Genomic DNA, 15,975 nt, shown 5'->3' with positions numbered 1-15,975 from the left:
GTTTAAAACATCATTGTTACTATTATCCTACACGTTTTCACTTATATACGTGTTCATACATGTTAGCATCGCTATCAAGTATTAGTTAAGTCGTCAAGGTTATACGCAACGTTAACAAACACACGTTTTGACAAATGCGTATTCATAATATGAAAAGCAATTGATCGATGTCTGCAAAAAATCAAAGCTACACTATATAAATGCTGTTATAAACATTCACCGAACCGCAGACTATGTGAGGAGTATATCAAAGACGACAATGTTCACGTTGATATTTCTCAGCTTGGCGATAGTTGTTGATTGCTTCCCTGGTTTCACTGTTAAAAAAGGTAAATTTTCAACTCGTTTGTTCCGTTGATATTTTTTATTTCAATTCGTAAATAATAATTAAACTTAAATACAATGCAAATTATCAGGGGGTATTTATTTGTGACATTTATCTTAAATCTTTGGCATGTTTACTATAAAGAATTACTTTCCTCCTCTGGTGCTTGTGTACTGAAGGAGAACGTACCCTCTACTATGAATGCAACTAACATTAGAAATCGGCACTGTCTTATTTAATAGAAAAATAGCTTTGTTTTAGCGATTTCCATTTCTATATTCAATTCATTTTCAACTATAGAGTGTTTACCAAAAATAATTGGTTTCGAAAATAGTTTGTATATGATTTGAATCATAAACTAGAGAATTTAGTTCAGCGTATTGTATTATATCATTCGGAACACCTCAGTTATCTTAATCGAAAACAACTTATGTTTGCAATAATAAACTTCACTATCAACCGATTTAAACTTACATCAACAAATAAAAAAAGCCGAACTTCTAAATTAAATAAGTGATATCATTCAAAAACACATCCAAGGTTGTTTTCGATAAAATAGCCGAAGAGTTCCTAATGGTATTATAGCGGACTTAGCTAGTGTTGTATATTGTTAAAATGGATCTTTTATTTCGGAAACTACCAAGCTATCTCAAATAAAGCCAAATTGCTCCTACAGGACTGTGGATGATGTTGTTTAGAACTAAGCAAAATCTACTACTACTACAACAACTACTAGATTCATCAGATGACAATCGCAACTGCCGAAAGGCTGTTCATCATTCGCAGCTCCTCAGCGAATTTAATCGAAAACAACCTCGGATGTATTTGGACAGTTTACATACTCAAAAAGTGATACGTTTAAGTCGGCTGCAAGACGATCGCATAGTAATTAAATTTAGCAGTTAAACTGTATGTCTTAACTCTTGGAAATCTTAATTATGTTTACAATAATACACTTCACTGGCAAACAATTTAAACTTAGATATCAAATAAAACAACTCTTAAACACAACATTTAATCAATGCTATAATTCAAAACAATAACTACTTCAAATGATGTACCGGTATTCACCCGAGGTTATTTTCGATAAAAATGGTAGAGGAGCTCCAAATGATGAATAGCAATTACGGTTATCATCCGATGAACGAAACATCTTCGGATATGTTCGGATCGCAATTCATCGCATAATAATATACATGAAAATTGATCATCTTGGTATTGTTTGTATTGTCTCAGCAAGTCTCGTAAAATATAAATCTCCATTTAAGAAAGTGTTAATTAACGATATGTTCAATGTAGTGCTGTCATAAGTCTTTCCATTTTATCTTTTAAAGAGATTTCAAGTGGTTGATCTTTTCCCACATTAAAGTAACGTCAATGATTAAATGTTTCCGGTTACAGTCGGGTTGTTCCCTTTACAGAAGGTGTAAGATTACTAAAAGGGTTTTGAAATGACATGAAGAATTGTTTTAACATTAATTGAATGAAATAATGAACTATTGGTGTAAATATAAGTAGCATATTGCGGGTTTTAATTGCGGGTAATGAATTGCGGGGATATGAATGCATATGCGTTCATACTGCGAAAATGACATCAATCCCGCTATATTTCTTTAATAACAATAAAAACGATAATGATAATGATAATGAATTAATGGATATAATATTAATTTTAATAATAATATTAATAATAATAATAATAATAATAATAATAATAATAATAATAATAATAATAATAATTATTATTATTATTATTATTACTATTATTATTATTATTATTATTATTATTATTATTATTATTATTATTATTATTATTATTATCATTATTATATTAATAACACTTATAATATAATAACAATTATAATAATGATAAAGGCATTTAAAAACTACAACTCTATAATCCAACTTCAGCACGTTACGTACTCCGTGATATTTTTAATTGCGAAAATAGAAAGCCACAATATTTGTGAGATTTACTTACAGGTGTAATGAATGTCGCCCTTGGTAAACCTGCTTCTCAGAGTAGCAACTACAATTCTGTTAAATGGTTCGCTCCAGTGGGGGTTGATGGTAATGTCGGGAACAACGAAATCCATCAAGATTCTTGTTTTCACACGGAGGTAGAGTACCAGCCGTGGTGGAGGGTTGACCTGCAGCAAATCTACAACATCACTGCAGTCGTGATACATAACCGTCTGGACTGCTGTGGTTAGTGTAAACCAGTGTTAAAGTTCTTAAATAACATACTTTTTTACTATTTGATCATTAAAGCAGTATCCCTATATCAACGATAAAAAAATTGAAAGTGAAATCATAACCCAATAGTGTTATAATTAAATCATTCCGTTTAAGGCAAAACATATTCCTACTGAGATACATACAGAGTCACATGAAAACATTGACACATTATCAGTAAATATTGTTGTAAGTAATATTCTGTAATATTAAGGATGGTATGTTTACACAAATAGGTAGGTAATATATGTTTAGTCGTGCTACACGCGCCCAACCATTGCTTTGATTGTGATGCCCAACTAACATGTGGACTTAAATGAAGACGCTCATACACTCTGCACATGCATACCCTTCATGATGCCTTCTCAGACTTTCTTTACCCATTATAATTTATATTTGTAGATAAACGCGCAAGGAACATTTCGCTGACAATCGGTGAACTTTTTGGCGCGATGGACCAGGTGAGTTACCTAGATGGCAATTTCTACGCCACTCATACGTTCTCCATTGACCCACCAGTAATAGGACGTTACGTACAAATGCAGCTGATGGGAATAACGGAGGCCTTCCACCTGTGTGAGGTAGAAGTATTGGCTTTCCCTACAGGTAATATGCTATTATATTTTGCTATTATTTATTACCTGTAATCACAGAAAAGTAATTTTCTGTAAGAGATTTCAATAATCATGATAATTCACGCCTTGATTGTATTATTTGTTTAAATTATCATAATTTATAATTTTTGCTTGATAGTTGCAAAGGCTGCTACCCCATCCTCCTGAAAAAAAACACCATTTTCTACAAAACGTGAATTTTGATAACATATTCATGTTTGTCTGTGTATATAATGCGCATGAGTGTAAAATGGCGGTTGGAAATATAACTATGAAAGATAAAATAATTTAAATTAGCTAAAATGTAACTCTATGGACTTATAAATCACTTTTAATGATAAGGAAACGAAAAAAATCAAAAGCAATGAAAAAGGTCAAAGTAGTAACAGTGGTATTACAAATAGCCAATATCAACTAATGCAGACCCCAGGCACAGTATTGCAGCCCGGGTTACATGTACCCACAAAATATGAACATGGCCGCGAGCCTATACCCGGGCTGGGGATCGCTGAACCCTTGAATAACACAGAGCGTACAGGCAACGCCCTATTCAAAAGGGTCAGTGAACAACGACCTAGTTACTATAAACTGTTTATCAACAACCTCCTCTACCGCGGACCCTGTAAGGAATTGTGTGAGAAAGTTTTAAAGTGCCTTTCCTGGAACGTAGAAGGACTTACTCCTCAGAAAAAGTCGTCGAAAGATTTTGTTGATCTCATTTGTGAGTATGACATAATATGCCTGAGTGAGTCGTGGACATATAAGAACTCAATTATTGACATAAAAGGATATTAAAACCCTATTCATTCTTACCGTAAATACCAACATCGAAAAGCTCAGGTGGAGGCCTTATTGTACATATTAAAGATAATTTTAGAAATGGAGTAAAACATGTACAAAATTCAAATACTGCATTGTTTGGGTTAATCTAGAGAATATTTTGTTCCATATTGATAATGATGTATATATTTGCTTTACATATATTGCCCCGGAGTCATCGCCGGTACACAATATGTAAAGTGTTGATGTATTTTACACAGCTAGAACAAGATATTATATTGTTTATTCAGCGTGGGAAAATATTTTGTCAGGTGATGTTAAAGCCGTACTGGTAGTAAAGGCGATTTCATTCAATTTGATCGTAGTATTGATGTCAATGACGTTATTACCTTAGATAATCCCACGCCTCGCACCTCGCGAGATATGACTTCTAATCGTTTCGGGGATGTTTTACTTGACCTTTTTAAGGCAACCAATCTGCGAATAGTTAACGGTCGATGGTCTGGAGACCGTGGTAATTTTACCTTCATGAACCATTCCGGGGCTAGTGTTGTTGATTATTTATTGACACATCATAATAATTTCAACCTGCTTGACAATTTCTCAGTGGGTGTTTTTAATACATTTTCGAATCATGCACCATTTGCGTTTCATTTAAGGTGAATATTGTACACAGGGATCCCGAGTAGCAGCAATACTAAAAAAAATATTATAAGTTTGATATAAAGTATAAAGACGCTTTTGTGAGAGATATTTCAAATAATATAGACAATTTGATATTTGATTTAAATTATGAATTTAGCGGGGATGGGGGTGTAGATAGATTGACTTCGATTTTTACTAAATTTATTTGTGATAAAGGAAATAAGTATTTTCAAAAAATATCTTAAACGCCATACTTTTATTTCCAGGACGGAAAAGTAAAACATGATTGGTTGAATGTAAACGCAAATATGACATGTATAAAAACTCTGTATGCCAATTTAATCTTACCTTTTCGGATAATGATAGAGATTCTCTATATGTGGCAAAAAAAGATTATAAATATCAGTGTCGGAAGTCAAAAAATTCATTCAACTTTACAAGGAGGCGTAAAATGAACGATTTAAGAAGGAAGTCTCCAGGGGAGTTTTGGAAAATATTTGAAAATGGGAAAAATCAAATAATGGTGATACTATTTCTAATGAGGAAATTCAAATCTCTTCAGTAATCTTATGTCAGGTGGGGATTACGGAGAGTAGGAAGAATATTCTGGTCTTATTGGGGAATGTATTTCAGGTTTAGACCATAACTCTACTTTCGAGTCATTAGATGTGCCTATTTCAGAATATGAAATTTTGAAAGCTATCAAGAAGTTAGGTTCGAATAAGGCACCCTCTATTGACAACGTTTTATATGAGTATTTAAAGGTATCAGCTCCACACATTATTAGACCATTGAACTCCTTTTTTAATCATATATTGAACACGAAATCGTTCCCTCGATCTTGGGCAACTGGTTTTGTTTTTTCAATCTACAAAAAGGGAAACCAATCAGACCCTAACAATTACAGGGGGATAACTGTTACTAGCTGTAACTATCGTACTAAATGAAAGGCTGAAATTGTTGGCTGAAGCTAATAATATTTTAACAGATACCCAGTTTGGTTTTCAAAATAAGTCTAGTACTGTTGATCCTGTCTATATTTTGCATTCGTTGATTCAAAAACAGTTTGCAAGAAAAAAGAAGCTGTTATGTTGTTTTATTGATTACAAAAAGCTTACGATTGCAATGATAGAAGCAGGCTATGGTACAAGTTAGTTTATAAAATTGAGAATCGACGGTAAAATTTTGTCCCTTGTTCGATCTATGTATAGCGAGGTGAAACTTTGTGTAAAACACTTGGGAACATTATCAGATTTTTTCACCAGTAACGTTGGCTTATTTTAAGGGGAGATAATCTCTCCGATATTTTTCTCACTTTTCTTGAACGATATTGAAATGCATTTGCAAGAAAATATTTATGACGGCATTACTATTGACCAAATTTCAATATATCTACTGTTATTTGCAGACGATGCTGTTATTGTTTCAATGACAAAGGATGGTTTGCGGTACTCTTTAAATAGTTTATAGTCATATTGTCGTAAATGGAACCTCACGGTTAACATTAATAAAACTAAGGTCATGGTGTATAGGAAAGGTGGTAGGTTGGGCAATACGGATAAATGGTTTTATAATAATCTGGAAGTAGAAATTGTTGGTTCTTTTCATTATCTAGGTGTTGTTTTTACCAGTGGTGGTTCATTTATTCAAGCTGCAAAAACCCTTGTAGGAAAGGGGTTGCGATCACTGCACCCACTTATGGGGCTGGTTTGTAATATTAAAGTTCCTATTAATATCATGTTTAATCTCTTCGTCATATATGTTATCTGTTTTAAACTACTGTTCCGACGTGTGGGGTTATATTAATGCGGAATTCTCAGAGAGAGTGCATAAGAATTTTTGTAAATTGGTTTTAAATGTTAAACACTCCACTAACACTTTGGCCTTGTATGGAGAGTTTGGTAGATTCCCATTGTAAATTGAACGCCATATTAGAATCGTGAAATACTTTTTAAAGCTCCACTTAGTAAAGCAAGAAAACTGTATTTTGAATGCTATATTACTCGATTAAATTTATAATGTAGATAACAACGTGTCCATCAAGAGCTGGGTGTCAAGAGTTCGTGACATTCTTCAATAATCTGGTCTCAATGAAGTTTGGCTTTATCCTGGTTCTGTGAAAATTGATGGTTTGCGCCTGTTCTTCGGAGTAGACTTCGAGATATTTATATTAGTAATTTGAGATCTGGGTTAGATTTATCCTCTTCTCTAGATGTATTCCGTGAAATTAAAACTAGTTTTTGCAACAATCAGCGTACCTCAGTCTGGTAGAAAATACAAAATATAGAAACGTCATGGCTAAATTTCGTTTGTCTTCGCATAAATTAAATATAGAAATAGGTTAACATAATAAAATTCCTAGACATGAAAGAAAATGTACATTGTGTATTTTAAATGATATTGAAAACGAATTCCATTTTGTTCTTAAATGCCCTGTGTATGCATACCTTAGATGCCAGTATATTGCGAAATACTTTTATACTCATATTAGTTTGATGAAATATATTTTATTGATGAGTAGTAATAAAATACTCATTAGAAAATAAGCAACGTATTGTGATAAGGCGTTCAAACTACGTGACTCGTTGAAATAATGTATGTGTCATGGATGTTTTCTATCTTTTATTTTGATTGGGTATAAACTCATATTGTCTTGGTTGTATTTTCCCTATGTTTTTTTGGTTATTTTGGTACATGTGTGCACCATTTTCTTTGTCCTTGTGATGTATTCACATACACTTTTATTAGCCATAATACGCAGTCATATGTGGTTATATACATAACCAATACGTGATTACTGTTCGATCATTCTTAAATAATGTCCGATTGTATGTAATATTTAATTAAAAATAAATGATATATTAAAAATTCTTTCTCACCATTTATATCCCAGAAACAATAAAATCAAATTAATTTATCGTATGATATGATATGTGTTAAAATTGTTGCATGCCATATATATGTATGTACGATAATCTTGTTATGCTTAAGTCTAATAAATATTATGTTCTGTTCTGTTCTGTTCTGCGTAAGACGGAAAATGTATACAAGTCAGTGGTATTAAAGTTTTTCATATCATATATGATGTCAAATGAAACACCAACTATTTTACTTGATTAAGATATTCAAAACGTTTTATAACGTGGGTGTAGTGGAAAAGAATTCATTTCCGTACATCCATAGTGTACGAAAATGCTACTTTTCCGTACATTCAGCATGAATGGAAACATAAATATTTTCGTACATCCATGATATACGGTAATTGACACGTCCGTTTATTCATAGAGTACGGAAATGGTTTAATCTCGTATATTCAAATAGTAATGAATAGCATAAATTGCCATACACTCAACATGTTCGTAGACCCTATAAGTTTGTTCACTTAATATATACGGAGATGTGTGGTGTCGTACATTTATCAAATTATTTTAGTACTAGCCGTAAATCAACACACCTAGCATTATCGAATCTTATTATTATTATTCATAAAGATTTCGTTATAATTTCATCAAAGGTTTTAAAAAAACACAATAAGAATTACCATTCCAACAAAACGTGACTCTTACTAACACATTCCTGTTTATCTGTGTAACAAGGAAATTGTATACAAGTCAATGGTATAAATACTGTACACATCATATTTGCTGTCAAATGAAACACCAAATAACCTTGAATGCTAATAATAATAATAATAATAATAATAATAATAATAATAATAATAATAATAATAATAATATAAATAATAATTGTAATAATAATAATGATAAAAATGATAATTAATACCATAATTATGGTAAATGCAAGTAAATCTACAACTCTATAATCAAACTTAAGCTCGTCAAAGTACTCCGTGTTTTTTTGGCGATGATAGATATCACGCAATGTTTGTGAGATATATTTACAGGTACAAGCAATGTCGCCCTCGGTAAACCTGCTTCTCAGAGTAGCAACTACACAGCTGACAAATGGTTCGCCCCAGTGGGGGTTGATGGTAATCTCGGGAACAACGATATAAATCAAGATTCGTGTTTTCACACAAAGATTGAGTACCAGCCTTGGTGGAGGGTTGACCTGCAGCAAGACTACTACATCGCTGGTGTCATTTTATATAACCGACTGGACTGCTGTGGTTAGTGTTTATCAGTGTTTAAGTCCTTAAATTACATACTTATTACTATCTGACCATTTAAAGCAGTATCCTTATATTAAAGATAAAGGATACAAAGTAAAAATCAAAACCCAAGTAGCGTTATGGGTTAAACAACCCTCTTTTAAAGGCAGAACATATCCCTACTGAGATACATATAGAGTCATTTAAAAACAAAAACATATTATCAGTAAATATTGTTGTTAGCGCCAATTAAGGATGGTATGGTTACACAGAAAGTGATAGCTATTAAGCCGTTTTACGCGCGCCCAACCACTACATTGATGGAAATGACCAACGTACACGTGGACTTTAATGAAGACGCTCATACACTCTGCACATGCATTCTCTACATAATGCCTAAGACTGTCTTTATCCATTATAATGTATATTTGTAGATGAACGCGCAAGGAACATTTCACTTACAATCGGTCAAAGTACAGGCGCGATGGGTCAAGTGGGACACCTAGATGGCAATTTCAACGCCACTCACACGTTCTTCGTTGACCCATCAGTGAAAGGACGCTACGTACATATACAGTTGATGGGAATCACGGAGGCCTTCCACCTGTGTGACGTAGAAGTTATGGCGTACTTTGCAGGTGATTCTATTGATTTATGATGTATTTTATTACTTGTTTTCATCATAAGTAATCTCCTATAAAACAAAACAATTTTTTTATGAGAACTCACTCCTTGATTGCTTGATTGAACCATTTCGCATTGATATCGTCAAAGGCTGTAACCCCCCCCCCCCCAAAAAAAAAAAACAAAAAAAAAAACACACACACACACCAAAAAACCCGTTTTCTACAAAACGTGACTTTTACTAACACATTCTTGTTTATAATTAAAATTATTATTATATCAATAATAATAATAATATTAACAATTATAATATTAATAATAATAATAATAATAATAAAATAATAATAATGATAATAATAATAAAATATACCATACTGAGGATAAAGGCAATTAAAAACTACAACGATGATTGAACTTTAGCACAGTAAGTACCCCGTGCATGTTTTTTTTTCGATTATAGAGAGCACGCATAATTTGTGAGATATATTTACAGGTACAAGCAATGTCGCCCTCGGTAAACCTGCTTCTCAGAGTAGCAACTACACAGCTGACAAATGGTTCGCCCCAGTGGGGGTTGATGGTAATCTCGGGAACAACGATATAAATCAAGATTCGTGTTTTCACACGGACGTAGAGTACCAACCTTGGTGGAGGGTTGACCTGCAGCAAGACTACTACATCTCTGGTGTCGTTGTACATAACCGACTGGACTGTTGTGGTAAGTGCAAACCAGTGTTTAAGTCCTTAAATGACATACTTATTACTATCTTATCATTTAAAGCAATATCCTTATATTAACGATTAAAAATACAAAGTGAGATCATAACCCAAGTAGGGTTAGGACTTAATCATCCTGTTTAAAGGCAGAACATTTTCCTACTGAGATACATATAGAGTCAAATGAAAACAAAGGTTCATTATCAGGTAACATTGATGTTAGCGCCTTTTAAGAATGGTATAGTTACGCAGAAGGTATTAAATAGCTATTGAGCCGTTATACGCGCGCCCAACCATTATTTTGATTGAAATGACCAACTTACATGTGTTCTTTAATGAAAACGCTCTGCGCTCTGCACATGCATAACTTACATGATGCCTAAGACTTCCTTTACCCATTATAATTTATATTTGTAGATGACCGCGCAAGGAACATTTCACTTACAATCGGTGAAAGTTTGGGCGCGATGGATCAGGTGGGATACCAAGATGGCAATTTCAACGCCATTTATATGTTCTTCGTTGACCCACCAGTAAAAGGACGTTACGTACAAATGCAGCTGATGGGGATAACGGAGGCCTTCCACCTGTGTGAGGTAGAAGTAATGGCGGACCCTGCAGGTGATGACATACTAGGGAATTATGCTATGGTTTATGAATGTAATCACCGATAAGTAATCTCCCGTAAAAGAAGAAATACATATTTATGAGAACTCACGCATTGATATAATATGTCATATTTGTTTAGCTTATCATGTTTATTCATTTCCCAAAGCGAGCCTTTATATATGACATACGATAAATGTTATGTTGACCTAAGACTTAAAATTTTCTTCGACACCGACACACACACGTAGCAATGAATCACAAATGGACCACAATGTCTTGAATTTATTAACTAATAGCAAGCCCAAATGAAAATACAAAGGGAATAGTTGATTTCTCTTGATCGTGAATGGAATTAATTTCTACTTGGAAAAGTATTAGAAATACCATTGTAAATTGGAATTATGCTATTACAGACATTGTTTTGAATGAATTGTATTGTTCTCGTTGCACTAGTTTAAATTTCTTTCACAGTTTCCAATGTTGCTCTCGGAAAGAGATGCACAATGAGTAGCACCAAGTGGCACGCATCAAACGGCGTCGACGGCATTATCGGTGACTACATATTTAAAAATAGCAAGAAGAAGTGTTTCCATACGAAGGATAAAAACAAACCTTGGTGGCGAGTGGACCTAGGACAGAATCATAAAATCGTCAGTGTCACCATGCATAACCGTCTTGATTGTTGTTGTAAGTATAGTCATGAATATAATGTATAGGCAATGATTATTCAGAATAAGTAACATCGTAAGAAGATGGGGGTTTTGATAAGTATGCACCCTCAGTGGCGCCATACCATATCGAAGCCATCGACGGTGTATATCCCATGCATCACAAACTGCAAGCATCTTTACAAGGATATCTCACCCACTACAATTTGCATTCCGACAAATCCAGCGCTCAGCCATTTTGCATCATTAATAATAATGAGTAATGGTTGAATGTAACCGAATATGTTTTTTTCGGTTACAAAAACAATTAATTTTAATACACCTAAATTTTGTGCAAATATTTGGTTATCTTGAACCGTTTTGAGTTCTATGATATTCATAAGAGTAATCAGTTTTCGGTTCTAGAATTGTTATTTGGCAGTCTCTTCCCTTTAAAGTACATTTTACCAAGCCTATGTAAAATATCTAAATAATGCATGGACGATTGGAATTTCTGTATCGGAATTATTTGGATAATATTAAGTATTTACGTTTTTACTTTGCTCTGGATGGTTTGGATGAGAGTGAGTCTTTGGACACAACCTGCATCATACCTCTATCAAATTAACAATTTACTGACCGTCCAAAGGCGGTACGTAACAAACCTTGATAATTATTCCTATTTTGTATATATGTTATATATCCACTTGTTGTCTGTGGAGTTTTGTTAGCAATTGGCTTGCGACCTATAAAAAATCAACACATTATAGCTCTTCAGACTGATACGATTTTAGAGTAGAGAAATTTAGATCCCAAACTGATTCATTTATCGTATGTATTATAAATGGTTATGTCATATGGAATTCGTTTTTACCAGGAAAACTTGAGTGTGATAAAATATTTTTGAACTAAATTTCACAATTAAGCTCAAATTCATATCAACATTTCGCTTGAGCGGCATAGCAGGTCTGTACTAAGTATGAATTTGTAGATGTATAATTTACACGAATACAAATGTATCTTTACTGATTCATTGCCGAGCTAAGCAGTTGTTTGAATGAAGCAACGGCCTTGTGGAAAATGACAAGTGACAAGGGGAATTAAATCCTTTATGCCCAATTATGTTTGCTAGACACAGAAGAGGTGCACATTAGTCACTCATGAAGAGATGATTAAACTATCAGAGAGAAATAAATCCTGTATTTTACTTTACCTATCTAACAGATAAGAATAATTACATGTAAATCAATGCTTGTGGTGGCTAATGATAAATGTGGTTTTCAGAAAGTTTGTCTTTAATTTAAGGCATTGTTAATTCATGTGATGATATGTTTTATTTTGCAGCCGAGCGAGCTAAAAACGTTACATTGACAACGGGGACCACCCTTAGTAACATGGTGCAGTCTGGCTATTTAAATGGAGGGTTTAATGAAACGCATACATTTGTAATATATCCAGCCGTTATCGCCCGCTATGTACAACTTCAGCTGACAGACATCTCCGAATACTTTCATTTGTGTGAAGTCGAGGTGCTGGGATCCCCATATCCCAGTTTAAATTGTATATTTTAGCTTTATGACTAACGAATATGTGGAATTCTCAAACGTATGTTTCTATAAGGATTTAATCCTAGTTTCTTTAAACATGATCTTGTCTACATTTTGCATGTTATTCGCGTATATCCATGATAACCTTCATGTTTTGTGCCCATTTACATACAGCTGTAAACGTAGAACTAGAAGCAAAACTAAGATACGCGCAAAAACACTGGTTGTTTAGTTTAACAAGATTAAAATAAATAAACATAACGTGTGTATAAAACCAAAATAAACACTTGATCGGATTTAAAAGGAAAACTCAAAACCTCATTTTAAAGACAAACTCAAAACCTCATTTAAAATCAAAATTGACATAGGACTGAAATATATTTCTGACTATATCAACGTCTATGATAATGGGAATAGGCATAAGTCAAAAATTAGCCCCTTGTATATACAATAGCCCCCGGCATGGAGGATGTGTGTTCCACATGTTTGTTAGTCATATCACTCAAGTATGTGGTTAATATGTAATTGTTAGATGACATGAAGTACATTCTGAATGAAAGGCGGATGAGCGTAGCGATCGGGTCCTACTACAAAATAAGAAATTATTTCAAGTCATTTAACTGCCTTACATTACAAAAAGAAAAAAAAAAGAATACAACCTCATTGGTTGATACGTGGATAACGCAATATCTGACATATTGCATCGGTTTAAAATAAAGGTTGCATTCTAGAATGTGTTCCTTGTTTAATCAAGATTGTGTACAAAGTATATTGTTGAAGGCGAATATTACATCCTACATTGCTGTTCTGCTTACAAAGGTATTCTCCCAGCACTGTACTGGCCTTTTCGATTTATGCTATTTTAACAACATGCTAGTTGATTAACAATTCAGAAAGTTGTTTTCCCAACACGACCATCTCCTATAATGCTCATTTAATGTACCTTAAAATGAAAATTAATAAGTCATGTAAATATTAACTGTTAAGGTGTTAAACTAAAGTGTACACTAACCGTTCATGTGCGCGGTCTTAATTTAAACTGACTACATGATATTGCGATTGAATAAACAAATATACTCAGATTTTGTCTGCATATCAACACATCAACAAACTCAGCTCCACGATGAAACGAACGACGTAGAAGGCTGAGCTTAATCCAAACAAACACCTTCCTGATCACAGCGCCAGAAACTACCTCGTCCTGAAATTGAATGACAACAATGTTCCCGCGAATCAGATTATGCAAACATCCGTACACAAGAACATTGCATCTATAAACAACTATGGCCTAATAAAATCCAAATCAACATAAGGAAATGTCAAGCATCCTGTACTCCAGTGAAAATACCTCGTCGGCTTCCTTGCAAAATGTTCATAACTTCAACCGCCAAATGACATGTACACATTCTCGTGATGATTTGAATTCATGCTTCAAATTGTGTTATCAGTATATGTGAATTATATTTAAAAATAACATAACGTAATATAGAAATACAACAATGTTGACTTAAATAAAACCAAGAACCTGTTTCAATGCAAATTGATCAAGGACGGACACATCATGAGAGACATAACACTTCAAGCCAACAGCCTTCATATAGCCATTGATATTACAAGGACAAACACAGCAGAAGAGACACAAGCTACAAGACAACAACAAATTCAATGACCATCCTCATATCGTCCTTGTACAGATAAATGCAAGTATATTTGCCGTATATTGGTGATTTGTTTTACTTTGTGGTCACTTTTTGAACAATTGAAAACAACATATATTAATGCTGATATTGTTTTATCGGTACGCAATGATATTATTTCGTTTTTTTAAACATTAAAGACACATGAATTTAACATGCATTAATATTCATACGCTTTTTTTTTATCTTTCCAGTTGAAAACTTTAGTGTACCCCATAAAAGCACATATATGTAAAAATTAACTTTATTGTTTATATATACATTCTCGAAATCGTGTTTACACATGTATAACCAAGGAAAATTATCATTCAATAAAAAGTCGGCATTTAACGGTGCGGGCCGTAGGCTATATTATAGGGTTAATACACCTTTTTGAGGTCGTTACTATCTGCAAAGGCCCGCAAAATTGTTTACAGCCCGAGTGCATATTGCATAAAATACACACCATGAGGAACGTTTGTGTTTAAAAAGGCTGATAAATGTCACGAAAATGCAAAAACATTAAGTTCAAAATAACCTCCATAACAGGTGCTTGTGTGACGTCATGAGTGATATAATTGAAAATGTTTTACATTAAGCTCGATTCGGGCCGCAACATCATTCGGCAGTTGCATTTTTGTTTCAACGCCATTATTTGCAGTGTTCATTCGTTTGGAAAGTGGCTGGATGCACTACTTATCGTAGAGTCTGTTCGCCACTCCTTATATGTAAGTTTTTTTGTTTTGTTTTTATTTATTTATTTTAGGGTTTAAAAGAAATATATATAACCACTAATCTAGGACATTCAAAGGAGTTCATTCTTGTTGAATAATGCTTTTAGAAACGTTTATCTTTAGCACCACGCCGCTCCTTAAAAGTTTCAGGCCTAGAATTCAAGTTAATTTGTTTCCAATCCTTTGTCTCCAGACAGAAAAATGTCGAACATTCAAATGTGGGTAAAAGCATTTACCGTTCTGTTGGATAATATTTATTTCTTAACCAAATGCATTTGAAGAAAATATAAAAGAGAAACATTTCTGTGATACAATGATACATATAATTTTTGTAATCGATACTAATAATCTTAACAAAACTATCTCAGACAATGTATCCGTACGCATTTCTTACATGGCTATTTGTAACCGGGAATTTATGTAATGTTTTGGAATTTAAACAAGCATATTGTGTGTACTGAGGCCGATTAATTTATATTCATGATAAGGTTTAAATGTAACAAAAGGGTTACAAACCACAACTAGAACCTCGGGTTTGGTAAGAGAGAGTCCTAACCAGTTGTTATAGCAAATGCAAGGTTTAAAGAGACTGTACACCAGATTGGCACTAAAAAAAGTTTTTTTCTGTAACGAATGTCAGGACAATTATACAATAAAATGTTTTATTCTTTGATATCATAATTGTAAAAATAAAACAAAAAAGTAAAAAAA

General features: G+C 33.4%; 1 protein-coding gene across 1 annotated transcript; it reads left to right on the top strand.

Annotated features, from left to right (window-relative positions):
* The first annotated feature begins 222 nt into the window (after nt 1–222).
* On the top strand, nt 223–14,223 carry LOC128240869 (uncharacterized). Its single transcript, XM_052957839.1, has 9 exons — nt 223–329; nt 2,309–2,533; nt 2,963–3,166; nt 8,504–8,728; nt 9,145–9,348; nt 9,828–10,052; nt 10,469–10,672; nt 11,132–11,347; nt 12,652–14,223. The coding sequence occupies exons 1-9, from the start codon at nt 260–262 to the stop codon at nt 12,876–12,878; spliced, it is 1,800 nt and encodes a 599-aa protein (XP_052813799.1). The 5' UTR covers nt 223–259; the 3' UTR covers nt 12,879–14,223.
* Nucleotides 14,224–15,975: the final 1,752 nt, after the last annotated feature.

Source organism: Mya arenaria, chromosome 1 (assembly GCF_026914265.1).
Source record: "Mya arenaria isolate MELC-2E11 chromosome 1, ASM2691426v1".
Classification (NCBI taxonomy): Eukaryota; Metazoa; Mollusca; class Bivalvia; order Myida; family Myidae; genus Mya; species Mya arenaria.
This window is presented reverse-complemented; position numbering and strand designations above follow the sequence as displayed.

What these genes read in the sequence shown, in the direction of transcription:
- LOC128240869 (XM_052957839.1), top strand. Translation starts at nt 260, where the DNA reads ATGTTCACGTTGATATTTCTCAGCTTGGCGATAGTTGTTGATTGCTTC. An exon ending in TAACCGACTGGACTGCTGTG is followed by an intron (nt 8,729 to 9,144) that starts GTTAGTGTTTAT and finishes GTATATTTGTAG; the next exon opens with ATGAACGCGCAAGGAACATT. An exon ending in TAACCGACTGGACTGTTGTG is followed by an intron (nt 10,053 to 10,468) that starts GTAAGTGCAAAC and finishes TTATATTTGTAG; the next exon opens with ATGACCGCGCAAGGAACATT.